Source organism: Pristiophorus japonicus, chromosome 17 (assembly GCF_044704955.1).
Source record: "Pristiophorus japonicus isolate sPriJap1 chromosome 17, sPriJap1.hap1, whole genome shotgun sequence".
Classification (NCBI taxonomy): domain Eukaryota; kingdom Metazoa; phylum Chordata; class Chondrichthyes; family Pristiophoridae; genus Pristiophorus; species Pristiophorus japonicus.
Genome location: NC_091993.1, coordinates 62,445,344 through 62,468,362, shown reverse-complemented (window position 1 = coordinate 62,468,362; position 23,019 = coordinate 62,445,344). Strand labels below are relative to the sequence as shown.

At 47.1% G+C, this 23,019-nt stretch overlaps 1 protein-coding gene across 3 annotated transcripts in view; it reads right to left on the bottom strand.

Annotated features, from left to right (window-relative positions):
• Positions 1-23,019, bottom strand: part of sycp3 (synaptonemal complex protein 3) — a 184,983-nt gene that overhangs the window by 84,402 nt on the left and 77,562 nt on the right. For all 3 annotated transcript variants that reach the window (XM_070858762.1, XM_070858760.1, XM_070858761.1), the window contains one exon: positions 4,314-4,348. In XM_070858762.1, the coding sequence (XP_070714863.1) occupies positions 4,314-4,348 (35 nt within the window). The remainder of the gene's footprint in view (positions 1-4,313; positions 4,349-23,019) is intronic.

Below are 23,019 nucleotides of genomic sequence, written 5' to 3'. Positions count from 1 at the left end.
TGCCATACTCACTGGGACTCCGTCAATTTTTACTTCCATTATTACTGGGGGCGAATCGTCGGTGCACGTATACAGTCCCAACCCCTCATCTTCTTCTGCCTGCTCCTCGCTGAACAGTGGATCATCCACCATCTCCTCAGCCGCGTGGCGAGTCTTATTTCTTTTACACATACGCTGAAGGTGGCCTTTAACGTGGCAGGTATTGCACGTATACTTCGCACACCTGCACCGGTGAGCCCCATGGTTTCCTCCGTAGCGCCAGCATGGTGCTGCTTGATTGGCCCCCCTCAGCGGACTCTGAGTTCCAGGACCCCGAGGTCCGTGCTCTCTGCCCTGGGCAGAGCCATGTTCTGCAGTTTTGTCCGTGGTGGGCGCTATCCTGAGATCAGTGCCTGCCGATATGAGACTGTGTGGATCATTTGCTTGGTGCTGCAAGTCGAGGTCATATATGCCCGGCTGATGGTGATGGCCTTTGTCAGGGTGACTGTGGGTTCCCTGGCTAGCAGCTTGTGAAGGAGGCCCTCGTGGCCAATCCCCATAACGAAAACGTCCCGCAACACCTCGTCAAGGTGTGCGCCAAAATCACACGGCGCCGCGAGTCTCCTGAGGTCCGCAGCATATTTGGTGACATCCTGGCCCTTAGGTTTGCAGTGATGCTAAAATTTGTATCTGGCCGTGAAGATGTTCTCCTTCGGTTTCAACTGGTCACGAATGAGTGCGATCAGCTCCTCATATGACTTGTCCCTGGTGTTCCCGGGTGCCAGCAAATCCCTGACGAGACAGTAAACCTCATCTCCACAACTGGAAAGCAATATCGCCTTTCGCTTATCTCTCATTGCGTCCGTGTCCTCCGTCAGGTCGTTTGCTGTGAAGTAGTACTCGAGCCTTTCCGTAAAGGCCTCCCAATCACTGCCCACGGTAGAATCCTTTAGCGAGCCCAGAGTAGCCATGGTTGCGTGGAGTTCGTCCGCTTCCTCGTTGCCAATGTGGTGTATGTAGCACACAAATCACTGACTCCACACGGTCTGGTGTTGATCTAACTGCTGTGACCTTAGTCCTTTATTGAACAGCTCCAAAGTGGCCTCCAGGTGTGGTGGACGGCCTTTTATATTGCCTGGTGCGGGTACTTTCAGGTCTCCCACCACAGCGACCTCTGTGGTGCACCATTGTACTTATCATACATTTAATGTACCAGAGCAATACACAACAGGCTTGACAAGGTGGATGCAGAGAAGATGTTTCCACTGATGGGGAGACTAGAACTAGAGGGCATAATCTTAGAATAAGGGGCCACCCATTTAAAACTGAGATGAGGAGGAATTTCTTCTCTCAGAGGATGGTAAATCTGTGGAATTCGCTGCCTCAGAGAGCTGTGGAAGCTGGGTCATTGAATAAATTTAAGACAGAGATAGACAGTTTCTTAACCGATAAGAGAATAAGGGGTTATGGGGAGTGGGCAGGGAAGTGGACCTGGGTCCATGATCGGATCAGCCATGGTCGCATTAAATGGCGGAGCAGGCTCAACAGGCCATATGGCCTATTCCTGCTCCTATTTCTTATGTTCTTATGGAGGGGATGTCATATGAAGAAAGGTTGAACAGGTTGGGCCTATACTCATTGGAATTTAGAAGAATGAGAGGTAATCTTATTGGAACATATAAGATTCTGAGGGGGTTTGACAGGGTAGATGCAAAGAGGATGTTTCCCCCTCATGGGGGGAATCTAGAACCAGGGGGCATAGTTTCAGAATAAGGGGTCGCTCATTTAAGACAGAAATGAGGAGGAATTTCTTCTCTAGAGTGTCATGAATCTTTGGAATTCTCTAGCCCAAGGAGCCTTGGAGGCTGGGTCATTGAATATATTTAAGGTGAAGATAGACAGATTTTTAAATGATAAGGGAGTCAAGGATTATGGGAAGCAGGCAGGGAAGTGGAGTTGAGGCCAGGATCAGATCAGCCATGATCTTATTGAATGGCGGAGCAGGCTCGAGGGGCCAATTGGCTCCTATTTCTTATGTTCATGTTGGATGTACATGGCACAATTTTGAAATTTGTAGAAATAAAGAAAAATTGGAAGTGCGGTTAACAGAGGAGATAGTAATAGACTTCAAGAGGACATAGACAGGCTGGTGGAATGGGTGGGCACTTGGAAAATGAAATTCAATGCAGAAAAGTATGAGGTGATTCATTTTCGTAGGAAGAATGATGACAGACAATACAAGCTAAATGATGCAATTTTAAAGGGGGGGCAAGAACAGGGTGTCTGTGCACAAATCTTTGAAGGTGGCAGGACAGGTTAACAAAGCAGTTAATAAAGCATATGGGATCCTGGGCTTTATAAATAGAGATATCGAGTACGAATGCCAGGAAGTTATGCTAAACCTATATAAAACATTAGGTCGGCCCCTGCTGGAGTATTGTGTCCAATTCTAGGCACTACACTTTAAGAAGGACATGAAGGCCTTGGAGAGGGTACAGAAGAGATTTAATAGAATGGTTCCAAGAATTGGGGATTATCGTTACGAGGATAGACTGGAGAAGCTGGGGTTGTTCTCCTTGGAGCAGAGAAGGCTGAGAGAAGATCTGATAGAGGTGTTTAAAATCACAATGGGTTTAGATAGAGTAAATAAAAATAAACTATTTCCAATTGCTGGAAGGGTCGATAACCAGACGGTACAGATTTATGATTGGCCAAAGAACCAGAGGAAAACTTTTTTAAGCAACAGCGGTTAGGCTTTGGAATGAACTGCCTGACAGGGTAGTGGAAATAGATTCAATAGTAGTCTTCAAAGGGGAATTGGATAAATACTTGGAGAAAAAATAGTAGGGATCTGGGGAAAGAGCTGGAGAGCGAGAATAACTGGATTGGTCTTAGAAGGAGCTGGTGCAGACATAATGGGCCGATAGGCCTCCTTCTGTGCTGTACGGTTTGATGATCTCTAAATAGTAGGCATCCCAGAGTGGCTCCAGTGGTTGGAATGTGGGCTGCAAATTCAGCTGGATATGTTTTATATTTGACTCGGATGTTTAAAATGATAAATGGGATAGATGATGTGAATGTTAAGCGAGACTAGAGATTAGAAGAATTTTTTCCAACATAGTGTATAGTTGGAAGAGACTCCCAGCAAAAGTTGATGTGTCAACGAGCTCTTTCATAAATTAACTAGTTAGGAAGAGATTGAAGGTTATATGGACAGATTATCAAATACTCCACAGGGCATGATAGCCATGATAGTTCCTAAGCTGCTGGGGCAGAAAGGGATGGGGGGGCGGGGGTGGAACAGCTGTCCAGGATTGAATGACTGCAAATGATAATTAACTTGAAGTTTTAATTCATAGGATAGACTGTTCCCCATCTAAGGAAGGATTTAATTTTTTTATTTGTTCCTGGGATGTGGATGTCGCTTGCCCTTGAGAAGGTGGTGGTGAGCTGCTTCTTCAACCGCTGCAGTTTGTTAGGGAGGGAGTACCAGGATTTTTCCAAGTCAGGATGTGTGTGATTTGGAGGTGATGGTGTTCTCATGTGCTTGCTGCCCTTGTCCTTCTAGAGCCCGTGGGTTTGGGAGGTTTGTGGGATTGGCCTCTTATTCCTGCTTAAATTCTCAAAATTCCTTTTGCACCCACTTCAATATTGTGACTTAGATAGAACTATGGAAAAGATGACATTGACATTGGTTTAGGCTCACTATGTACAGATTTATGCACTTTTCTTGATAGAATCAGGATAAGGTGTTGGGTGTCTTCATCAGGGAACTCCCTTCCTGTAAGCTGTGCTGAGTATTTTTCCCTTTGATACGCTTCTGTGACTATGGTGCTTGGGAGTGGGGAAGGAAGTGGGTTGGTGTTATGAAGGAGCATTACATGTCGTGGGTCTGGCATTTGATGCATGTTAAACCCTGACTCTGCTCTAAACAGCTGCTTTAATACACAAGTGTTTATAGGCATTCTGCAAATGCTGAGAGTTCTTGTTTTGCACCATCTGAAATACAATCACTTGTTATATTTGTCAAGTGTGTGGTGTCTGTTTCTGCACTCAACAAATAAAATAAAGTATTAAAAAAAGATATTGAACCAAGCATAATTCCGTTTAATTTTTACAAAGGAACTACCGGTGACTCCCTCTTTATTATCCAACAGCAATGACTCAAATAATTTTTCTGAATCGGACGATTTCAATTTTAAACATGACCACACTTTTGTTCCTCCATTTAGAACTGAAACAAATTCCATTTATAACAAACACATTTATTAAAGATCATGTTATCCAGTAGGAATTTCTGCTACAATATTCTAACATAAAATAAAAGCACTCACCTCCAAATCGTTCAAGCATGCTGGCCACATCACCACTACAAACACAGATAAGAACAATTAACGTTGGCAGAGCATATTCAGATCTCATCATCAGTTAACAGTGGCTTCTCTAGGTTATGCTCTATAGATTAAAGCAAAGCTAAATGTGATTATTTTTGGAGAGGGGAGGGGGAGGAGAATTCTGAGCGTATCAGGGCTGATACAGCAGAAATATAAATGAATTTACATGTTACATTAACATTTAGCATTCATGGGGGGCAGTAGCAGTTCTGATACACATTCCCCTGCTTTACCAAGATTGTCCACAATCAGATACAAAGTCTGAAAGTGCACATCCTTCAACTTGAGAGGGCTTTGTACTTTCTGGTCACGTAGTTCAGTGCACTGCTCCAAGTGCAGCTCCTTTCATCAGGAAGTAGAAACCCACGACAGAAACTGGATACAGTGTTCATCACATGAATGAGGCTTGCCTCGTAACTCACACGCTGCGATTGAGTTCTGTAGGACTGTTTCGCGAGTGTTATTTTACATTTACAGCTGGCTTTCTAAATTTCAGTTTTCTTCTGCAAAAGATTTCAGTAAAGAAAGGTTTGTTTTTGCACTTGTTCTTGGGATTCTTTTGCCAGGCTTAGTGCAAACCTCAGAGAAAAGTGGGCTTTAATTCTGGCAACAGGAGTTGAACCAAGTACAGTTGTAGGAGCTTCCTAGCTGATCTGGACATTTCTAACCAAGAAATAAACAGCACTGCTGCCAACAGGCAAGTTCATTGCTTTGCACAGAGACCCTTTATCAGAATGTTCTGACAAGTGGGATCTCCTGCTCCAGTTCCAGTCAGTAGACAGTAACCCAACATCCACAGTCACAGAGTCCTCCAGCAGTGGAGCATTATACAGGATCCCAGAGTACTCAGGTACCAGCCTCCCCTGTGGAAACAGATTCTGTTAAGAAACCCAACCAGAGCTTCATGTGTCTTTGGAAAGGCTGCAAGAGATCAGTCACCTATTCAACCTGCAAGAAAGAGATACAGCCCTAACTCCTCAGTAATGCATATTGTATCTCCTTAAATAGCAGCAGGATGTTGTGCCATTTCTGCTTATCATATCAGAGTGGTTCCTGAATCTGAACTGGGCAGTTTGAATTTATTTCCCCAGATCAGATTTTTGTGGGCATAGATTGCCTCCTTTGCTCATTCCAGACAAGTTCAAGGTATGTATATTACAGCAGAACAGTGAAAGATGTCGGTACAACTTGCTTTACTAAGAACGTTTTAGGCAGGGTATGTTCTTCTTCGGCAGTTTACAAGGTGAGGCGGTCAGGAGCCTTTCTTTCCCTGGTGGACTGCCTCGGTATAAATGTCTGTTCTGGTGTGTTCGTTGGGCTGACGTGTTGGTGGCCCTGCAGAGCTGCTGGGTGAGCCTGGCCTTGCTGGGCTGTTGGGCATGATGGGTTCAATTTCCTGGTCTGGGATGGTATCGTTGATCCTTTGGGTGTGTGTTGTGGGCTCGAAAAAGATGGTGTCTGCAGTGGGTTGTTTAGGGCAGTCTGTGAACCGTAGCCTTGTTTGGTCCAGGTCCTTTCTGCAAATTTGTCCAATGTCTAGTTTGACTACATGCACCCTACTTTCTTCTTTAGCGATCACCGTGCCCGCGATCCACTTGGGACCATGTCCATAGTTTAGCACACACAGGGTCATTCAGATCAATTTTCCGTGACACAGTGGCGCGACCATCGTTTACATTTTGTTGCTGCCTCCTGCTCTCTACCTGATCATGCAGGTTGGGGTGAACCAGCGAGAGTCTGGTTTCTGAGCAGTACTCGGGTCAGGCGGGTTTGGAGTGAGCCTTCTGTGACTCGTTTAAGGCTCTGTTTGATTGTTTGTACTGCCCGCTCTGCCTGCCCATTGGAGGCTGGTTTAAACGGGGCCGAGGTGACATGTTTGATCCTATTGCGGGTCATGAATTCTTTAAATTCGGCACTGGTGAAACATGGCCCATTGTCACTGACCAGTATGTCAGGCAGGCCGTGGGTGGCAAACGTGACCCTCAGGCTTTCAATGGTGGCGATGCCCGTGCTTCCCGACATTATTTCACATTCAATCCATTTTGAAAAAGCAACCACCACCACCAGGAACATTTTACCAAGAAACGGGCCCGCATAGTCGACATGGATCCTCGACCATGGTCTGGAGGGCCAGGACCACAAACTTAGTGGTGCCTCTCTGGGCGCGTTGCTCAACTGAGCACACGCTGCATTGCCATACACAGGACTCTAAGTCAGAGTCGATACCGGGCCACCGGTGGGATCTGGCTATCGCTTTCAAAGTTACTATACCCGGGTGTGTGCTGTGAAGATCCGAGATGAACTGCCCTTTTTGGGTCGCACTACGTGGTTACACCACAACAGGCAGTCTGCCTGAATGGATAGCTCATCCTTTCACCGCTGATCCTTCACAGCAGGGAGTCCGGGGCCCAGCGTCGGCGGCAGTCGGGAGCAGCGTCGAGGAGGTTCGTTGGTGAGGCTTATAAAAGGCACAGCAGGGAGTCTGGGGCCCAGCGTCGGCGGCAGTCGGGAGCAGCGTCGAGCAGGTCCGTTGGTGAGGCCTATAAAAGGCACAGCAGGGAATCCGGGGCCCAGCGTCGGCGGCAGTCGGGAGCAGCGTCAAGGAGGTTCGTTGGTGAGGCTTATAAAAGGCACAGCAGGGAGTCCGGGGCCCAGCGTCGGCGACAGTCGGGAGCAGCGTCGAGGAGGTCCGTTGGTGAGGCCGATAAAAGGCACAGCAGGGAGTCCGGGGCCCAGCGTCGGCGACAGTCGGGAGCAGCGTCGAGGAGGTCCGTTGGTGAGGCCTATAAAAGGCACAGCAGGGAGTCCGGGGCCCAGCGTCGGCGGCAGTCGGGAGCCCAGCATCGGCGGCAGTCGGGAGCAGCGTCGAGGAGGTTCGTTGGTGAGGCCTATAAAAGGCGTACTTGTGCAGCTACAGGGAGAAGGCAAAAAAGTAGAAAGAAACAGAAAGGTGACGTCACAGCCAAGGGGGTAAGTGATTGGCTGGTGATTGGTGAGCAGCTTTTCTTTTTCTTTCTTTTTTATCTCAGTCAGTAACTTTTAACATTGTTGTTGCCAATTTAAGTGTATCTAAGGGTTAAGTCATGGCAGGGAAGCTCGGTCACGTGATATGCTCCTCCTGTACCATGTGGGAACTCAGGGACACTTCCGGTAGCCCTGACGACTACGTGTGCGGGAAGTGTATCCGCCTCCAGCTCCTGACGGAACGCATTGCGGAATTGGAGCTGAGGGTGGATTCACTCTGGAGCATCCACGATGCTGAGAATGACGTGAGTAACACGTGTAGCGAGTTGGTCGTACCGCAGGTGAAGGGTCCACAGCCAGATAGGGAATGGAAGACTAGCAGGAAGAGTAGTGCAAGGAAGGTAGTGCAGGGGTCCCCTGTGGTCATCCCCTGCAAAACAGATACATTGCTTTGAGTACTGTTGAAGGGGATGACTCATCAGGGGAGGGCAGCAGCAGCCAAGTTCATGGCACTGTGGCTGGCTCTGTTGCACAGGAGGGCAGGAAAAAGAGTGGGAGAGCGATAGTGATAGGGGATTCAATTGTAAGGGGAATAGATAGGCATTTCTGCGGCTGCAACCGAGACTCCAGGATGGTATGTTGCCTCCCTGGTGCAAGGGTCAAGGATGTCTCGGAGCGGGTGCAGGACATTCTAAAAAGGGAGGGAGAATAGCCAGTTGTCGTGGTGCACATTGGTACCAACGACATAAGTAAAAAAAGGGATGCGGTCCTACGAAACGAATTTAAGGAGCTAGGAGCTAAATTAAAAAGTAGGACCTCAAAAGTAGTAATCTCGGGATTGCTACCAGTGCCACGTGCTAGTCAGATTAAGAATTGCAGGATAGCGCAGATGAATACGTGGCTTGAGCAGTGGTGCAGCAGGGAGGGATTCAAATTCCTGGGGCATTGGAACCGTTCTGGGGGAGGTGGAACCAGTACAAACCGGACGGTCTGCACCTGGACAGGACCGGAACCAATGTCCAAGATAGAGTGTTTGCTAGTGCTGTTGGGGAGGAGTTAAACTAATATGGCAGGGGGATGGGAACCAATGCAGGGAGACAGAGGGAAACAAAAAGGAGACAAAAGCAAAAGACAGAAAGGAGATGAGGAAAAGTGGAGGGCAGAGAAACCCAAGGCAAAGAACAAAAAGGGCCACTGTACAGCAAAATTCTAAAAGGACAAAGGGTGTTAAAAAAACAAGCCTGAAGGCTTTGTGTCTTAATGCAAGGACTATCCGTAATAAGGTGGATGAATTAACTGTGCAAATAGATGTTAACAAATATGATGTGATTGGGATTACCGAGACGTGGCTCCAGGATGATCAGGGCTGGGAACTCAACATCCAGGGGTATTCAACATTCAGGAAGGATCGAATAAAAGGAAAAGGTGGTGGGGTAGCATTGCTGGTTAAAGAGGAGATTAATGCAATAGTTAGGAAGGACATTAGCTTGGATGATGTGAAATCTATATGGGTAGAGCTGCAGAACACCAAAGGGCAAAAAACGTTAGTGGGAGTTGTGTACAGACCTCCAAACAGTAGTAGCGATGTTGGGGAGGGCATCAAACAGGAAATTAGGGGTGCATGCAATAAAGGTGCAGCAGTTATAATGGGTGACTTTAATATGCACATAGATTAGGCTAACCAAACTGGAAGTAATACGGTGGAGGAGGATTTCCTGGAGTGCATAAGGGATGGTTTTCTAGACCAGTATGTCGAGGAACCAACTAGGGGGGAGGCCATCTTAGACTGGGTGTTGTGTAATGAGAGGATTAATTAGCAATCTCGTTGTGCGAGGCCGCTTGGGGAAGAGTAACCATAATATGGTGGAATTCTGCATTAGGATGGAGAATGAAACAGTTAATTCAGAGACCATGGTCCAGAACTTAAAGAAGGGTAACTTTGAAGGTATGAGGCGTGAATTGGCTAGGATAGATTGGCGAATGATACTTCAGGGGTTGACTGTGGATGGGCAATGGCAGACATTTAGAGACCGCATGGATGAACTACAACAATTGTACATTCCTGTCTGGCGTAAAAATAAAAAAGGGAAGGTGGCTCAACCGTGGCTATCAAGGGAAATCAGGGATAGTATTAAAGCCAAGGAAGTGGCATACAAATTGGCCAGAAATAGCAGCGAACCCGGGGACTGGGAGAAATTTAGAACTCAGCAGAGGAGGACAAAGAGTTTGATTTGGGCAGGGAAAATGGAGTACGAGAAGAAGCTTGCAGGGAACATGAAGACAGATTGCAAAAGTTTCTATAGATATGTAAAGAGTAAAAGGTTAGTAAAGACAAACGTAGGTCCCCTGCAGTCAGAATCAGGGGCAGTCATAACGGGGAACAAAGAAATGGCAGACCAATTGAACAAGTACTTTGGTTCGGTATTCACTAAGGAGGACACAAACAACCTTCCGGATATAAAAGGGGTCAGAGGATTTAGTAAGGAGGAGGAACTGAGGGAAATCCTTATTAGTCTGGAAATTGATGGGATTGAAGGCCGATAAATCCCCAGGGCCTGATGGACTGCATCCCAGAGTACTTAAGGAGGTGGCCTTGGAAATAGCGGATGCATTGACAGTCATTTTCCAACATTCCATTGACTCTGGATCAGTTCCTATCGAGTGGAGGGTAGCCAATGTAACCCTACTTTTTAAAAAGGAGGGAGAAAGAAAACAGGGAATTATAGACCGGTCAGCCTGACCTCAGTAGTGGGTAAAATGATGGAATCAATTATTAAGGATGTCATAGCAGCGCATTTGGAAAGAGGTGACATGATAGGTCCAAGTCAGCATGGATTTGTGAAAGGGAAATCATGCTTGACAAATCTTCTGGAATTTTTTGAGGATATTTCCAGTAGAGTGGACAAAGGAGAACCAGTTGATGTGGTATATTTGGACTTTCAGAAGGCTTTCGACAAGGTCCCACACAAGAGATTATTGTGCAACGTTAAAGCACATGGGATTGGGGGTAGTGTGCTGACATGGACTGAGAACTGGTTGTCAGACAGGAAGCAAAGAGTAGGAGTAAATGGGTACCTTTCAGAATGGCAGGCAGTGACTAGTGGGGTACCGCAAGGTTCTGTGCTGGGGCCCCAGCTGTTTACACTGTACATTAATGATTTAGACGAGGGGATTAAATGTAGTATCTCCAAATTTGCGGATGACACTAAGTTGGGTGGCAGTGTGAGCTGCGAGGAGGATGCTATGAGGCTGCAGAGTGACTTGGATAGGTTAGGTGAGTGGGCAAACGCATGGCAGATGAAGTATAATGTGGATAAATGTGAGGTTATCCACTTTGGTGGTAAAAACAGAGAGACAGACTATTATCTGAATGGTGACAGATTAGGAAAAGGAGAGGTGAACGAGACCTGGGTGCCATGGTACATCAATCATTGAAGGTTGGCATGCAGGTACAGCAGGCGGTTAAGAAAGCAAATGGCATGTTGGCGTTCATAGCAAGGGGATTTGAGTACAGGGGCAGGGAGGTGTTGCTACAGTTGTACAGGGCCTTGGTGAGGCCACACCTGGAGTATTGTGTACAGTTTTGGTCTCCTAACTTGAGGAAGGACATTCTTGCTATTGAGGGAGTGCAGCGAAGGTTCACCAGACTGATTCCCGGGATGGCGGGACTGACCTATCAAGAAAGACTGGCTCAACTGGGCTTGTATTCACTGGAGTTCAGAAGAATGAGAGGGGACCTCATAGAAACGTTTAAAATTCTGATGGGTTCAGACAGGTTAGATGCAGGAAGAATGTTCCCATTGTTGGGGAAGTCCAGAACCAGGGGTCACAGTCTAAGGATAAGGGGTAAGCCATTTAGGACCGAGATGAGGAGAAACTTCTTCACCCAAAGAGTGGTGAACCTGTGGAATTCTCTACCACAGAAAGTTGTTGAGGCCAATTCACTAAATATATTCAAAAAGGAGTTAGATGAAGTCCTTACTACTAGGGTGATCAAGGGGTATGGCGAGAAAGCAGGAATGGGGTACTGAAGTTGCATGTTCAGCCATGAACTCATTGAATGGTGGTGCAGACTAGAAGGGCCGAATGGCCTACTCCTGCACCTATTTTCTATGTTTCTATGAAACGGCTTGTTTAACTCTTGCATTTCAACAGGGATGCTGGCCCAGCTCCCATGCAGTACACAGTTTTTTACTCGGGACAGCAGAGGATCTTGGCTGGTCCAAGTCCTAATCTGGTGAGCCGTGACAGGTGATTTATCATTTTCAAACGCTTCCATGGCCAACAAGTCTGCGGGCTACACCATCGACGAGTTTGCAGGCTGCGCCATTTCCACCCCCGTGGTGGGCAATGGTAGCCGACTGAGAGCATTCGCATAGTTCTCGGTGCCTGGCCTATGGTGGATGATATAGTTATACGCTGATAACGCGAGTGCCCACCTTCGTATGCGGGCTGAGTATTTATCCCCTTGTTTTCAGCGAACAGGGATATGAGGGGCTTGTGATCGGTTTTCAGCTCAAATTTGAGGCCAAACAGGTACTGATGCATTTTCTTTACCCCGAACACACACGCTAATGCCTCTTTCTCAATCATGCTGTAGGCCCTCTCGGCCTTAGACAAGCTCCTGGAGGCGTAGGCGACAGGTTGCAACTTCTCCGCAACGTTAACTTGTTGTAATACACACCCGACTCCGTACGACGACGCATCACATGCTAGCACAAGTCTTTTACACGGGTTATACAATACAAGCAGCTTGTTGGAGCATAAAATGTTTCTGGCTTTCTCAAAAGCAATTACTTGTTTTTTTTCCCATATCCTTCTCACCTTTACGCAATAACACATGTAGGAGCTCTAAGAGGGTGCTTAACCCCGGTAGGAAGTTACCAAAATAGTTGAGGAGTCCCAGGAACGACCGCAGCTCCGTGACGTTCTGTGGTTCGGGTGCGTTCCTGATAAGACGCCAAGACAGAGACTATGGGCCGAATGCCATCCACTGCGATCTTTCTCCCCAAAAACTCCACTTCTGTTGCCATGAAGATGCATTTCGACCTCTTCAGCCGCAGCCCAACGTGATCCAGTCACTGGAGGACCTCCTCCAGGGTTTGTAGGTGCTCGACGGTGTCCCGACCCGTGACCAATATGTCGTCCTGTAAAAACCACCGTGTCGTGGTTCCGACTTGAGTAGGCTCTCCATGTTTCTCTGGAAGATCGCTGCAGCCGACCGAATTCCAAACAGGCATCTGTTGTAGATGAACAGTCCCTTGTGAATGTTGATGCAGGTGAGGCCCTTCGAAGACTCCTCCAGTTCCTGCGTCATGTAGGCCGAAGTCAGGTCGAGCTTGGTGAACGTCTTGCCTCCTGCCATCGTCGCAAATAGGTCGTCTGCCTTAGGTAGCAGGCATTGGTCCTGTAGCGAGAAACGATTAATAGTTACTTTATAATCGCCGCAAATCTTGACCGTGCGATCACTTTTGAGTACTGGAACAATCGGGCTGGCCCACTCGCTGAATTCCACTGGGGAGATGATGCCCTCGCGTTGCAGCCTGTCCAGCTCGATTTCCACTATCTCCCTCATCATGTGAGGTACCGCTCGCGCCTTGTGGTGAATGGGTCATGCCTCTGGGACCAAGTGGATCTGCACCTTCGCCCCGGAAGTTTCCAATGCCTGGCTCAAAAAGGGAAGGAAATTTGTTAAGAACCTGGATACATGAGGCCTAATCGACATGTGATAGCGCTCAGATGTCATCCCAGTTCTAGCGGATTTTGCCCAGCCAGCTCCTTCCAAGCAGTGTAGGGGCATCGCCAGGGACAATCCAGAGTGGCAGCTCGTGCACCGTGCCCTCTTAGGTGACCTTGACCATGGCGCTGCCCAGGACAATAATGAGCTCTTTGGTGTACGTTCTCAGTTTCGTATGGATGGGGCTCAGGGCTGGTCTGAGTGCCTTGTTGCACCACAGTCTCTCAAACATCTTTTTACTCATGATGGATTGGCTAGCACCAGTGTCCAGTTCCATAGCTACGGGTAAGCCATTCAATTTTACATTTAGCATTATAGGTGGACATTTCGTCGAAAATGTGTGCACCCAGTGTACTTCAGCATCTGCCTCCTCTCTCTGAGGCTTGAAATTGCTTTGATCCACCATGGACCGATCTTCCTCTGCCATGTGCTGGTTAGCAGGTTTTGCAGAGGTTGCAGCTCATCTGCAAGCTCGTTGGAGGTGCCCGATTGTTCCACAGCTCTTGAAAACATACCCTTTGTAACGGCATGAATAGGCTGAATGGAAGCCTCCACAACGACAAGGTGTGAATTGCCTTACATTCATCCTTTGTTGCGGACTCATCTGGGTCACCTGAGGCCTGCTGGCAGTTGCAGACTCGTGGTTTCTGCTCTGTTCATTTCTGCTTGCAAACACAGTTCCAGTTAATTTATGAACACTGCTCGCACTTGTGTGCTGAGAGATTTGTTTGGTGTCATCACTGGTGGACATAAACGCCTGGGCTATCGCAATGGCCTTACTGAGGGTCGGTGTCTCTGCAGTCAAGAGTTTCCGTAGGATGGTCTCATGGCCAATGCCCAGTACAAAAAAGTTTCTGAGCATCTGCTCCAGGTAGCCATCAAACTCACATTGTCCTGCAAGTCATCTTTGCTCGGCGACATAGCTCGCCACTTCCTGACCTTCAAATCGCTGGCACGTGTAGAACCGATACCTCGCCATCAGCACGCTCTCCCTTGGGTTAAGATGCTCCCAAACCAGTGTACACAGATCCTCATATGACTTATCTGTGGGTTTCACCGGAGCCAGAAGATTCTTCATGAGGCTGTAGGTTGGTGCCCCGCACACTGTCAGGAGGACCGCTCTCCTTTTTGCAATGCTACCTTCTCTATCCAGCTCGTTGGCTATAAAGTACTGGTCTAGCCATTTGACATAGGCTTCCCAGTCCTCACCCTTCGAGAACTTCCCCAGGATGCCCACAGTTTACTGCATCTTTGCGTTGGATTCGTATACTCGTCGCCAGTTATTGTGTTCCTAATAAGGATGAGACTGCACACAGGGAGGTTAAAGTAACAGTGACCTCAGTCTTTATTAAGACTCTCCAGAGTGAGGAACAGGCCTTCGGGGCCAGCTTATATACAGTGCTCCCAAAGGATGCTGGGATCCCTTGGAACTTCAGGGGATGCGCTCCCTGGTGGCGGAACATGAAAGTGCATGCTCTACAGATACACAACAGAGTATAATATTGGAAAGTGTGAGGTCATGCACTTTGGCAGAAAAAACTCAAAGAGCAAGTTATTATTTAAATGGAGAAAAATTGCCAAGTGCTGCAGCACAGCGGGACCTGGGGGTGCTTGTGTATGAAACACAAAAGGTTAGTATGCAGGTACAGCAAGTGACAGGAAGGCCAAAGGAATCTTGGCCTTTATTGCAAAGGGGATGGAGTATAAAAGCAGGGAAGTCTTGCTACAATTATACCGGGTATTGCTAAGGCCACACCTGGAATACTGTGTACAGTTTTGGTTTCCATATTTAAGAAAGGATATACTTGTTTTGGAGGCAGTTCAGAGAAGTGAAGATTCCTTTGGCCTTCCTGTCGCTTGCTGTACCTGCATATTAACCTTTTGTGTTTCATGCACAAGGTTGATTCCGGAGATGAGAGGGTTGACTTATGAGGAATGGTTGAGTAGGTTGGGCCTCTACTCATTGGAATTCAGAAGAATGAGAGGTGATCTTTTCAAAACATATAAGATTATGAGGGGGCTTGACAAGGTGGATGCAGAGAAGATGTTTCCACTGAGGGGAGACTAGAACTAGGGGGAATAATCTTAGAATAAGGGGCCGCCCATTTAAAACTGAAATGAGGAGGAATTTCTTCTCTCAGAGGGTTGTAAACCTGTGGAATTCGCTGCCTCAGAGAGCTGTGGAAGCTGGGACATTGAATAAATTTAAGACAGTTTCTTAACCGATAAGGGATTAAGGGGTTATGTGGAGTGGGCAGGAAAGTGGATCTGAGCCCCAGATCAGCCACGATCGTATTAAATAGCGGAGCAGGCTCGAGGGGCCATACGGCCTGCTCCTATTTCTTATGTTGTTACATTTTGGGGAATGAAGGGGTATCAGTGGGAGAGCATTTTTGTGTTAGTGATCATAATTCAGTAAGATTTAAGGTAGTTATGGAAAAGGACAAAGATGGATCAGGAATAAAAGTTCTCAACTGGAGTAAAGCAAATTTTGCTGAGCTGAGATGGGATTTGGCCAAAGTGGACTGGAAATGGCTACTTGATCACTAGTAGAACCCCCTGGATGTCAATGGACATACAGGGTAAGATAAAGAAAAAAAGGAAACTTATAACAGATACCTCTCGAATTCGATACTGCAGAAACTCTAGAGGAATATAAGAAGCGCAGGTGTGCAATTAAAAAAGATATCAAGAAAGCAAAGAGAGCGCATGAAAGAATGTTGGCAAGTAAAATCAGGGAAAACCCAAAGATGTATTACAAATACATTAAGAGGATGACTAGAGAAAGAGAAAAAGTCTATTAGAGACCATAAAGGAGGAGGGAGTGTGGAGGCAGAAGACATGGGTATGGTTCTTAATAAATACTTTGCAGCTGTTTTCACAAAAGAGAAGGGCGATGAAGACTTTGCAATGAGGGAGGAAGAGTGTGAAATATTAGACGAGATAAACATAGTGAGGGAGTAAATATTAAGGTGCTTAGCAGCTTTGAAAGTGGATAAATCCCCAGGACAGGATGAAATGTATCCCAGGCTGTTGAGAGAAGCAAAAGAGGAAATAGCAGAGGCTCCAACCATCATTTTCCAATCATCTCTGGCCACAGGTGTGGTGCCAGAGGACTGGAGGACTACTCATGTTGTACCTTTGTTTAAAAAGGGAGAAAGGGGATGGACCAAGTAATTACAAGCCAGTGAGCCTAACCTCAGTAGTGGGAAAATTAGTGGAAAAAATCCTGAGGGACAGGATAAATCTTCATTTGGAAAGACATGGATTAATCAACGAGTCAGTATGGATTTGTTAAGGAAAGGTCGTGTCTGACTAACTTGACTGAATATTTCGAGGAGGTAACCAGGAGGGTCGATGAGAGCAGTGCATATGATGTAGTGTATATGGATTTTAGCAAAGCTTTTGATAAGGTCTCACATGGTAGAAAGTAAAAGCCCATGGGATCTAGGCAAAGTGGCAAGTTGGATCCCAAATTGGCTCAGAGGCAGGAAATCAAGAGTAATAGTTGATGGGTGTTTTGTGACTGGAAGGCGGTATCCAGCGGGGTTCCGCGAGGCTCAGTGCTGGGTCCCTTGCTTTTTGTGGTATATATCAATGACCTGGACTTGAATGTTGCGGGTTTGATTAAAACGTTTGCAGATGATCATAAAATAGACTGTGTGGTTGATAATGAAGAAGAAAGCTGCAGACTGCAGGAAGATATCAATGTACTGGCCAGGTGGGCAGAACAGTGGCAAATGGAATTCAATCTGGGTAAGTGTGAGGTAATGCATTTGGGGAGGTCTAACAAGGTAAGGGAATACACATTAAATCGTACGACACTGAAAAGTGTAAGGAATAAAGGGACCTTGGGGTGCAGGTCCACAGGTCCCTGAAGGTTGCAGGCCAGGTGGATGAGGTGGTTAAGAAGGCATATTAGTCAAGGCATGGAATACAAGAGCAAGGAGGTTATGCTTGAAAAGTATAGAACACTGGTTAGGCCGCAACTGGAGTACTGCGTGCAGTTCTGGTCACATTACAGGAAAGATGTGATTGCACTGGAAAGGGTGAAGAGGAAATTTACAAGAACGTTGCCTGGGCTGGAGAACTTTGGCTATGACTAAAGATTGGAGATGCTGGGTCTGTTTTCTTTGAAACAGAGGAGGCTAAGGGTAGACCTTATTGAGGTATACAAAATTATGAGAGGCCTGGACAGAGTGGATAGGAAGGATCTATTTCCTTTGGCGGAGGGGTCAACAACCAGGGTGCATAGATTTAAAGTAAATGGGGGGGGAGGTTTAGAGGAGATATGAGTGGAAATTTCTTCACTCAGAGGGTGGTGGGGGTCTGGAACTCATTGCCTGAAAGGGTGGTAGCGGCAAAAACCCTCACCACATTTAAAAAATACTTGGATGTGCACTTAAAGTGCCGTAACCTACAGGGCTACGGACCAAGAGCTGGAAAGTGGGATAGGCTGGATAGCTCTTGGTCGGCCGGCATGGACACAATGGGCCAAAATGGTCTCCTTCCGTGCTCTAAATTTCTATGATTCATGCCATCACTCTCACTCAAACGTCTCTTCTTTCCACCATTGCAGGAGAAGAAAGCCTTCAATAACAGGGAGGGGGAGCGAACAGAGGTGGCCCTCCATCGTTCGCCACGTTGGCATCAACAGAGGTTTTCTCTGGAGTTGCGGAGCAGCTGGTGGTGGTAGGCAGAGAGAGAGGGATCTCTGAACAACCTGGTGGCAGAATTACATCTCATACAGCCACATGGCATACAGCAGTCACTCATATGGGGACTGATGTCAGCAGCCAGTGAATGTGCATCATGTGCATCACATTTCTAAATCATCTCTTTACTCTCCCACGGGTCCATCAAGAGCTCCCCCTCAATCCAGTCGGAAGTGGAAGATGAATCCTCAGAGGAGCCTCCAGCCTTCAGTGGGTCCTACATGAGACACAAGTCACAAGTGAGCAAGAGCAGATGGTGGAAACAGGGACAGCAGTGGAGATTCCTCGCCAGAGGGTGCAGGACACTCCCAGCTCTGCTCAGCTACATACAGATGTTCAGCCCTGGGGGGCCATCGAGAAAGAGGGCGATACAGGAAGAAGTGCAGGAGGCTGACAGATCATGTAGCCACAATGGGGTGAAGTTTTGGCCGCCTGCGAGAACGGCGCACATCGGAGAGGCCCGCCTAATTTACAGAATAGAAATTGCGTCGAATACTTACCTCGCGATTCTCCAATAGCTGTAGGCCCAATTCCACCTCGGTGCTGCGCAGCAGGAGCTGCTGGGGGTGGAGCTACAGCCCTGCGCCGAAAACAGTGCCAGCAGCTGCACGCGTGCGCCGGTGTCCTGTCTCCGGGGCGACGACCCTATCCCAGGCCAAAGAGACGTCGCCCCATCCCCGGCCGAGTGGCCTGTGCATCTTACCTCAGTGGTGGGGCCCACCCGGTTGGCCTCTCGCTGGGGTGGGCCCCGCCCGAAGAGTCGTCGGCAACCCGGCATCGGCTGCATGTGGGCCCCGCCGAAGTCCTCGGCGAGGCCCGGCTTCCTTGTCGTCGGCGGGGCCTGCCCACCTGAAGTGGCGGCGGCGGCAGCCCAGCATCATCTTCTCTCTTCCCCCGCCCCAACCCCCATCATCTTCTCTTCCCCCCCATCTTCTTCTCTTCCCCCCCCAATCTTCTTCTCTTCCCCCCCCAATCTTCTTCTCTTCCACCCCCCCATCTTCTTCTCTTCCACCCCCCCCATCTTCTTCTCTTCCACCCCCCATCATCTTTTTTACCCCCCCCCCCATCATCTTCTTCTCCCCCCCAACCATCATTTTCTCTTCCCCCTCCCCCTCTCATCATCTTCTCTTCCCCTCTTCTCCCTGGTGCTGCAGTAGGTGAGTAGAAATATTTTTTTTTACTTATTGAGTGATTTTTAATTTTTAATTTATTTGGATTGATTTATTGGTTTATTTATCATTTATTATTGATGATGGCTCTTTATTTGTAAAAATGAAGTGTTTAGTGCTCGTTAACCTCCCCCCCCCTCGTTTTCTACGCCTGATTTGTAACCTACGCCTGATTTTCTAAGTGCAGGCAAGGTTTTTCTGAGCGTACAAAAATCTACACTACACTTACTCCATTCTAAGTTAGTTTGGAGTAAGTTTTCACTGCCTAAACTTTCAAAACGGGCGTAGGTGGCCGGACACGCCCCCTTTTGAAAAAAAAATCTGTTCCAAATTAAAACTGTTCTAACTGACTCGAACTGGAGCAAACTAAATGCCGAGAATTGCAATTTCTAAGATATTCCATTCTAAATCATTTGCTCCAAAAAATCAGGAGCAACTCAGGCCGAAACTTGGCCCCAATGTCTGCAACTGTCGTCGTAGATGATGGCAACTGTACGCACTTTCATGGAAATAATGGCCACCTGCATGGAGCAGCTAATGCGCTACTCACAGGAGCACATGATGTCTATGGAGGACAGATGGCAGAGGCTCATAGATCTCGCCAGGAGGGATGTCAACGTAGACTTGGTCCTCAAGGCCCCACTGCTGTGCAGCATGGTGCTCTCCAGCTCCTTGCTAGCAAGGAAGTGCAGGTGGCCCATGAGAGTGATGATGGTAAGAGGGGACATGGAAGTGTGGGCTCCTCTCAAAGTCCTTATACTTCTCCCCATTGCGCCCCACTACCCACCCCCAGTCAGAGCCCCAGATGCCTCCTGGGATCGCGATGGCCGAGTCTGCCCCTGCACAATCACAGGAGGTGCCATCACAGGCTCAAAAACCCAGAGGACATCAGCCAAAAGTGTCAATGAAGTCGCAGCAGGGAAGTAAGCAAGCTCCCTCTACTTCTGCTGAAGCACTTCGTAGAAGCACGCATAAACAAAAAATAACACAAGGGTAAGCATATGGGAGTTTAAAGAAGTGTTTTTGTTAGGCTTCCATTATTGATTATGTCACATAAAATATATTTTCACCACACTCAAGCACATGCCCATTTTTGTCTGCTACTTTGGAAGTGACTTAGTGAGTTAGAGTAAATGGTGAGACACAATGTTACTTCCAGCAATGGAGGTCAGTGTGAAAGGAATGGCTTGGTCACTATAGGGAAGCTTTATGGTATTGTTGGCAGGGAGTGGGGGAACCTGGCACACAAGTGGCAGCCATATGGGTGTAATGCAGGAAGTTAAGTAAATCTGGCCATGATGAGGCCATCCCTGACATCCCGGGCAGCAATGTACTCGGGTGCTGATAGCATCTGGACCTCAGATTCCTCCTTCTTCTCATCTTCCAGCTGATGCTCCTCCTCCTCTGAAGAGGCTGTGCGCTCAGAGTCTTGCTCCTCACGCAGCACTAATCTTCGTTGCTGCACTATGTTCTGCAGCGCGCAGCAGGCAATGACAATTCTGGACACCTTGGCTGGTGCGTACTGAAAGGCTCCTCCAGATCTGTCAAGGCATCTGAAGTGCATCTTCGCATGCCTATTGTTTGCTCTATGACACATCAGGTGGACATATGACTTTCATTATATCTCTCCTCAGTCTCAGTACTTGGGCACCTCAAGGATGTTATGAACCACGTGTTCAGTCTTCAGTGGATAGCCAGCCTGAATGTCTGTTTGGAGGTGCGAAGAGCTGAGGGAGGGTGAACTGGCTAGGATGAAAGAATCATGACAGCTACTATTATATATACAGGCTACAGATATACTCTTTGTATAGTCACTGAAAAGTTGCATAAGATGGAGACTTGTTACCTGATGTACTATCAATAAGGTTTACACTGTGTATATACTATGCTGGCACCACTAGAGGGTGCAACTGGGGGGAAGACCAGGGTTTCTTGCTCCTGTGGCAGAGGCTGACCACCAGAGGGCACTGCGGTGGGAGACCTGAGGGTCACCTGCATAGGTGTGCAGGGCCCAGTATAAAAGGCTGCCCACCATACTTGTGCCTCAATCTAGAGTTACGAATAAAGGACCAAGGTTACTACAGTTTGAGTACAACACATTGCCTCGTAGAGTCATTCATAAGTACATTACAGACATATCAGCTACCATGTGGCGCACACATGCATGATGATCTTCCGATGGTTGCAGACCAGCTGCACAGTGGGGGAGTGGAAGCGCTTGCAGTTGACAAACATGCCTGGGTTATGATGGGGTGTCCTGCACATGTGGGAAGTCGGTCAGAACAGCAAAGCGAGGCGCCCACTCAGTTACACTGGCTTCATCAGTGAAAGTTGATATAATTGGCTGACTTGTCAAGGGGAGTTAAACTAGGGGAGCAGTTAAACGAATATGGCAGAGGGATGGGAACCAATGCAGGGAGACAGAGGGAAACAAAAAGGAGACAAAAGCAAAAGACAGAAAGGAGATGAGTAAAAGTGGAGGGCAGAGAAACCCAAGGCAAAAAACAAAAAGGGCCACTGTACAGCAAAATTCCAAAGGGTCAAAGTGCAATAAAAAGGTAAGCATGAAAGCTCGGTGCCTCAATGCAAGGAGTATTCGGAACCCAGGAGAGGGCTCTGAGCTTGTTATGGGTGAGAGCTCAGATGAACAGGATCCCAAGAAAGAATGTAAAAGGCAGGAGGCAACAGAGCAGAGTAGCACTGGGGTAAGTGTAAACCACAAGGTGATAGGAAGGGACACTATGTATGAATATAAAGGGGCCGCAGAAGGGGTCAAAACTAAAAATCATGGTTTAAAAACTAGTATTAAAACACTACCTAAACGCACGCAGCATTCGAAATAAAGTAAATGAGTTAACGGCACAAATCATTACAAATGGGTATGATTTGGTGGCCATTACAGAAATGTGGTTGCAGGGTGGCCAAGACTGGGAATTAAACATACAGGGGTATCTGACAATTCAGAAAGATAGACAAGAAGGGAAAGGAGGTGGGGTAGCTCTGTTAATAAAGGAAGATATCAGGGCAGTTGTGAGAGACGATATTGGCTCTAATGGACAAAATGTTGAATCATTGTGGGTGGAGATTAGAGATAGTAAGGGGAAAAAGTCACTGGTGGACGTAGTTTATAGGCCCCCAAATAATAACTTCATGGTGGGGGGGGGCAATAATCAAGGGAATAATGGAGGCATGTGAAAAAGGAACTGCAGTAATCATGGGGGATTTTAACCTACATATCGATTGGTCAAATCAAATCGCACGGGGTAGCCTTGAGGAGGAATTCATAGAATGCATACGGGATTGTTTCTTAGAACAGTATGTTACAGAACCTACAAGGGAGTAAGCGATCCTAGATCTGGTCCTGTGTAATGAGACAGGAATAATAAACGATCTTCTAGTAAAAGATCCTCTCGGAATGAGTGATCACAGTTTGGTTGAATTTGTAATACAGATCGAGGGTGATGAAGTAGTGTCTCAAATGAGCGTACTATGCTTAAACAAAGGGGAGTACAGTGGGATGAGGGCAGAGTTGGCTAAAGTAGACTGGAAACACAGACTAAATGGTGGCACAATTGAGGAACAGTGGAGGACTTTTAAGGAGCTCTTTCATAGTGCTCAACAAAAATATATTCCAGTGAAAAAGGGCGGTAAGAGAAGGGAGATAACCAGCCGTGGATAACCAAGGAAATAAAGGAGAGTATCAAATTAAAAACCAATGTGTATAAGGTGGCCAAGGTTAGTGGGAAACTAGAAGATTGGGAAAATTTTAAACGACAGCAAAGAATGACAAAGAAAGCAATAAAGAAAGGAAAGATAGATTACGAAAGTAAACTTGCGCAAAACATAAAAACAGATAGTAAAAGCTTTTACCGATATATAAAATGGAAAAGAGTGACTAAAGTAAATGTTGGTCCCTTAGAAGATGAGAAGGGGGATTTAATAATGGGAAATGTGGAAATGGCTGAGAACTTAAACAATTATTTTGCTTCGGTCTTCACAGTGGAAGACACAAAAACCATGCCAAAAATTGTTGGTCACAGAAATGTGGGAAGGGAGGACCT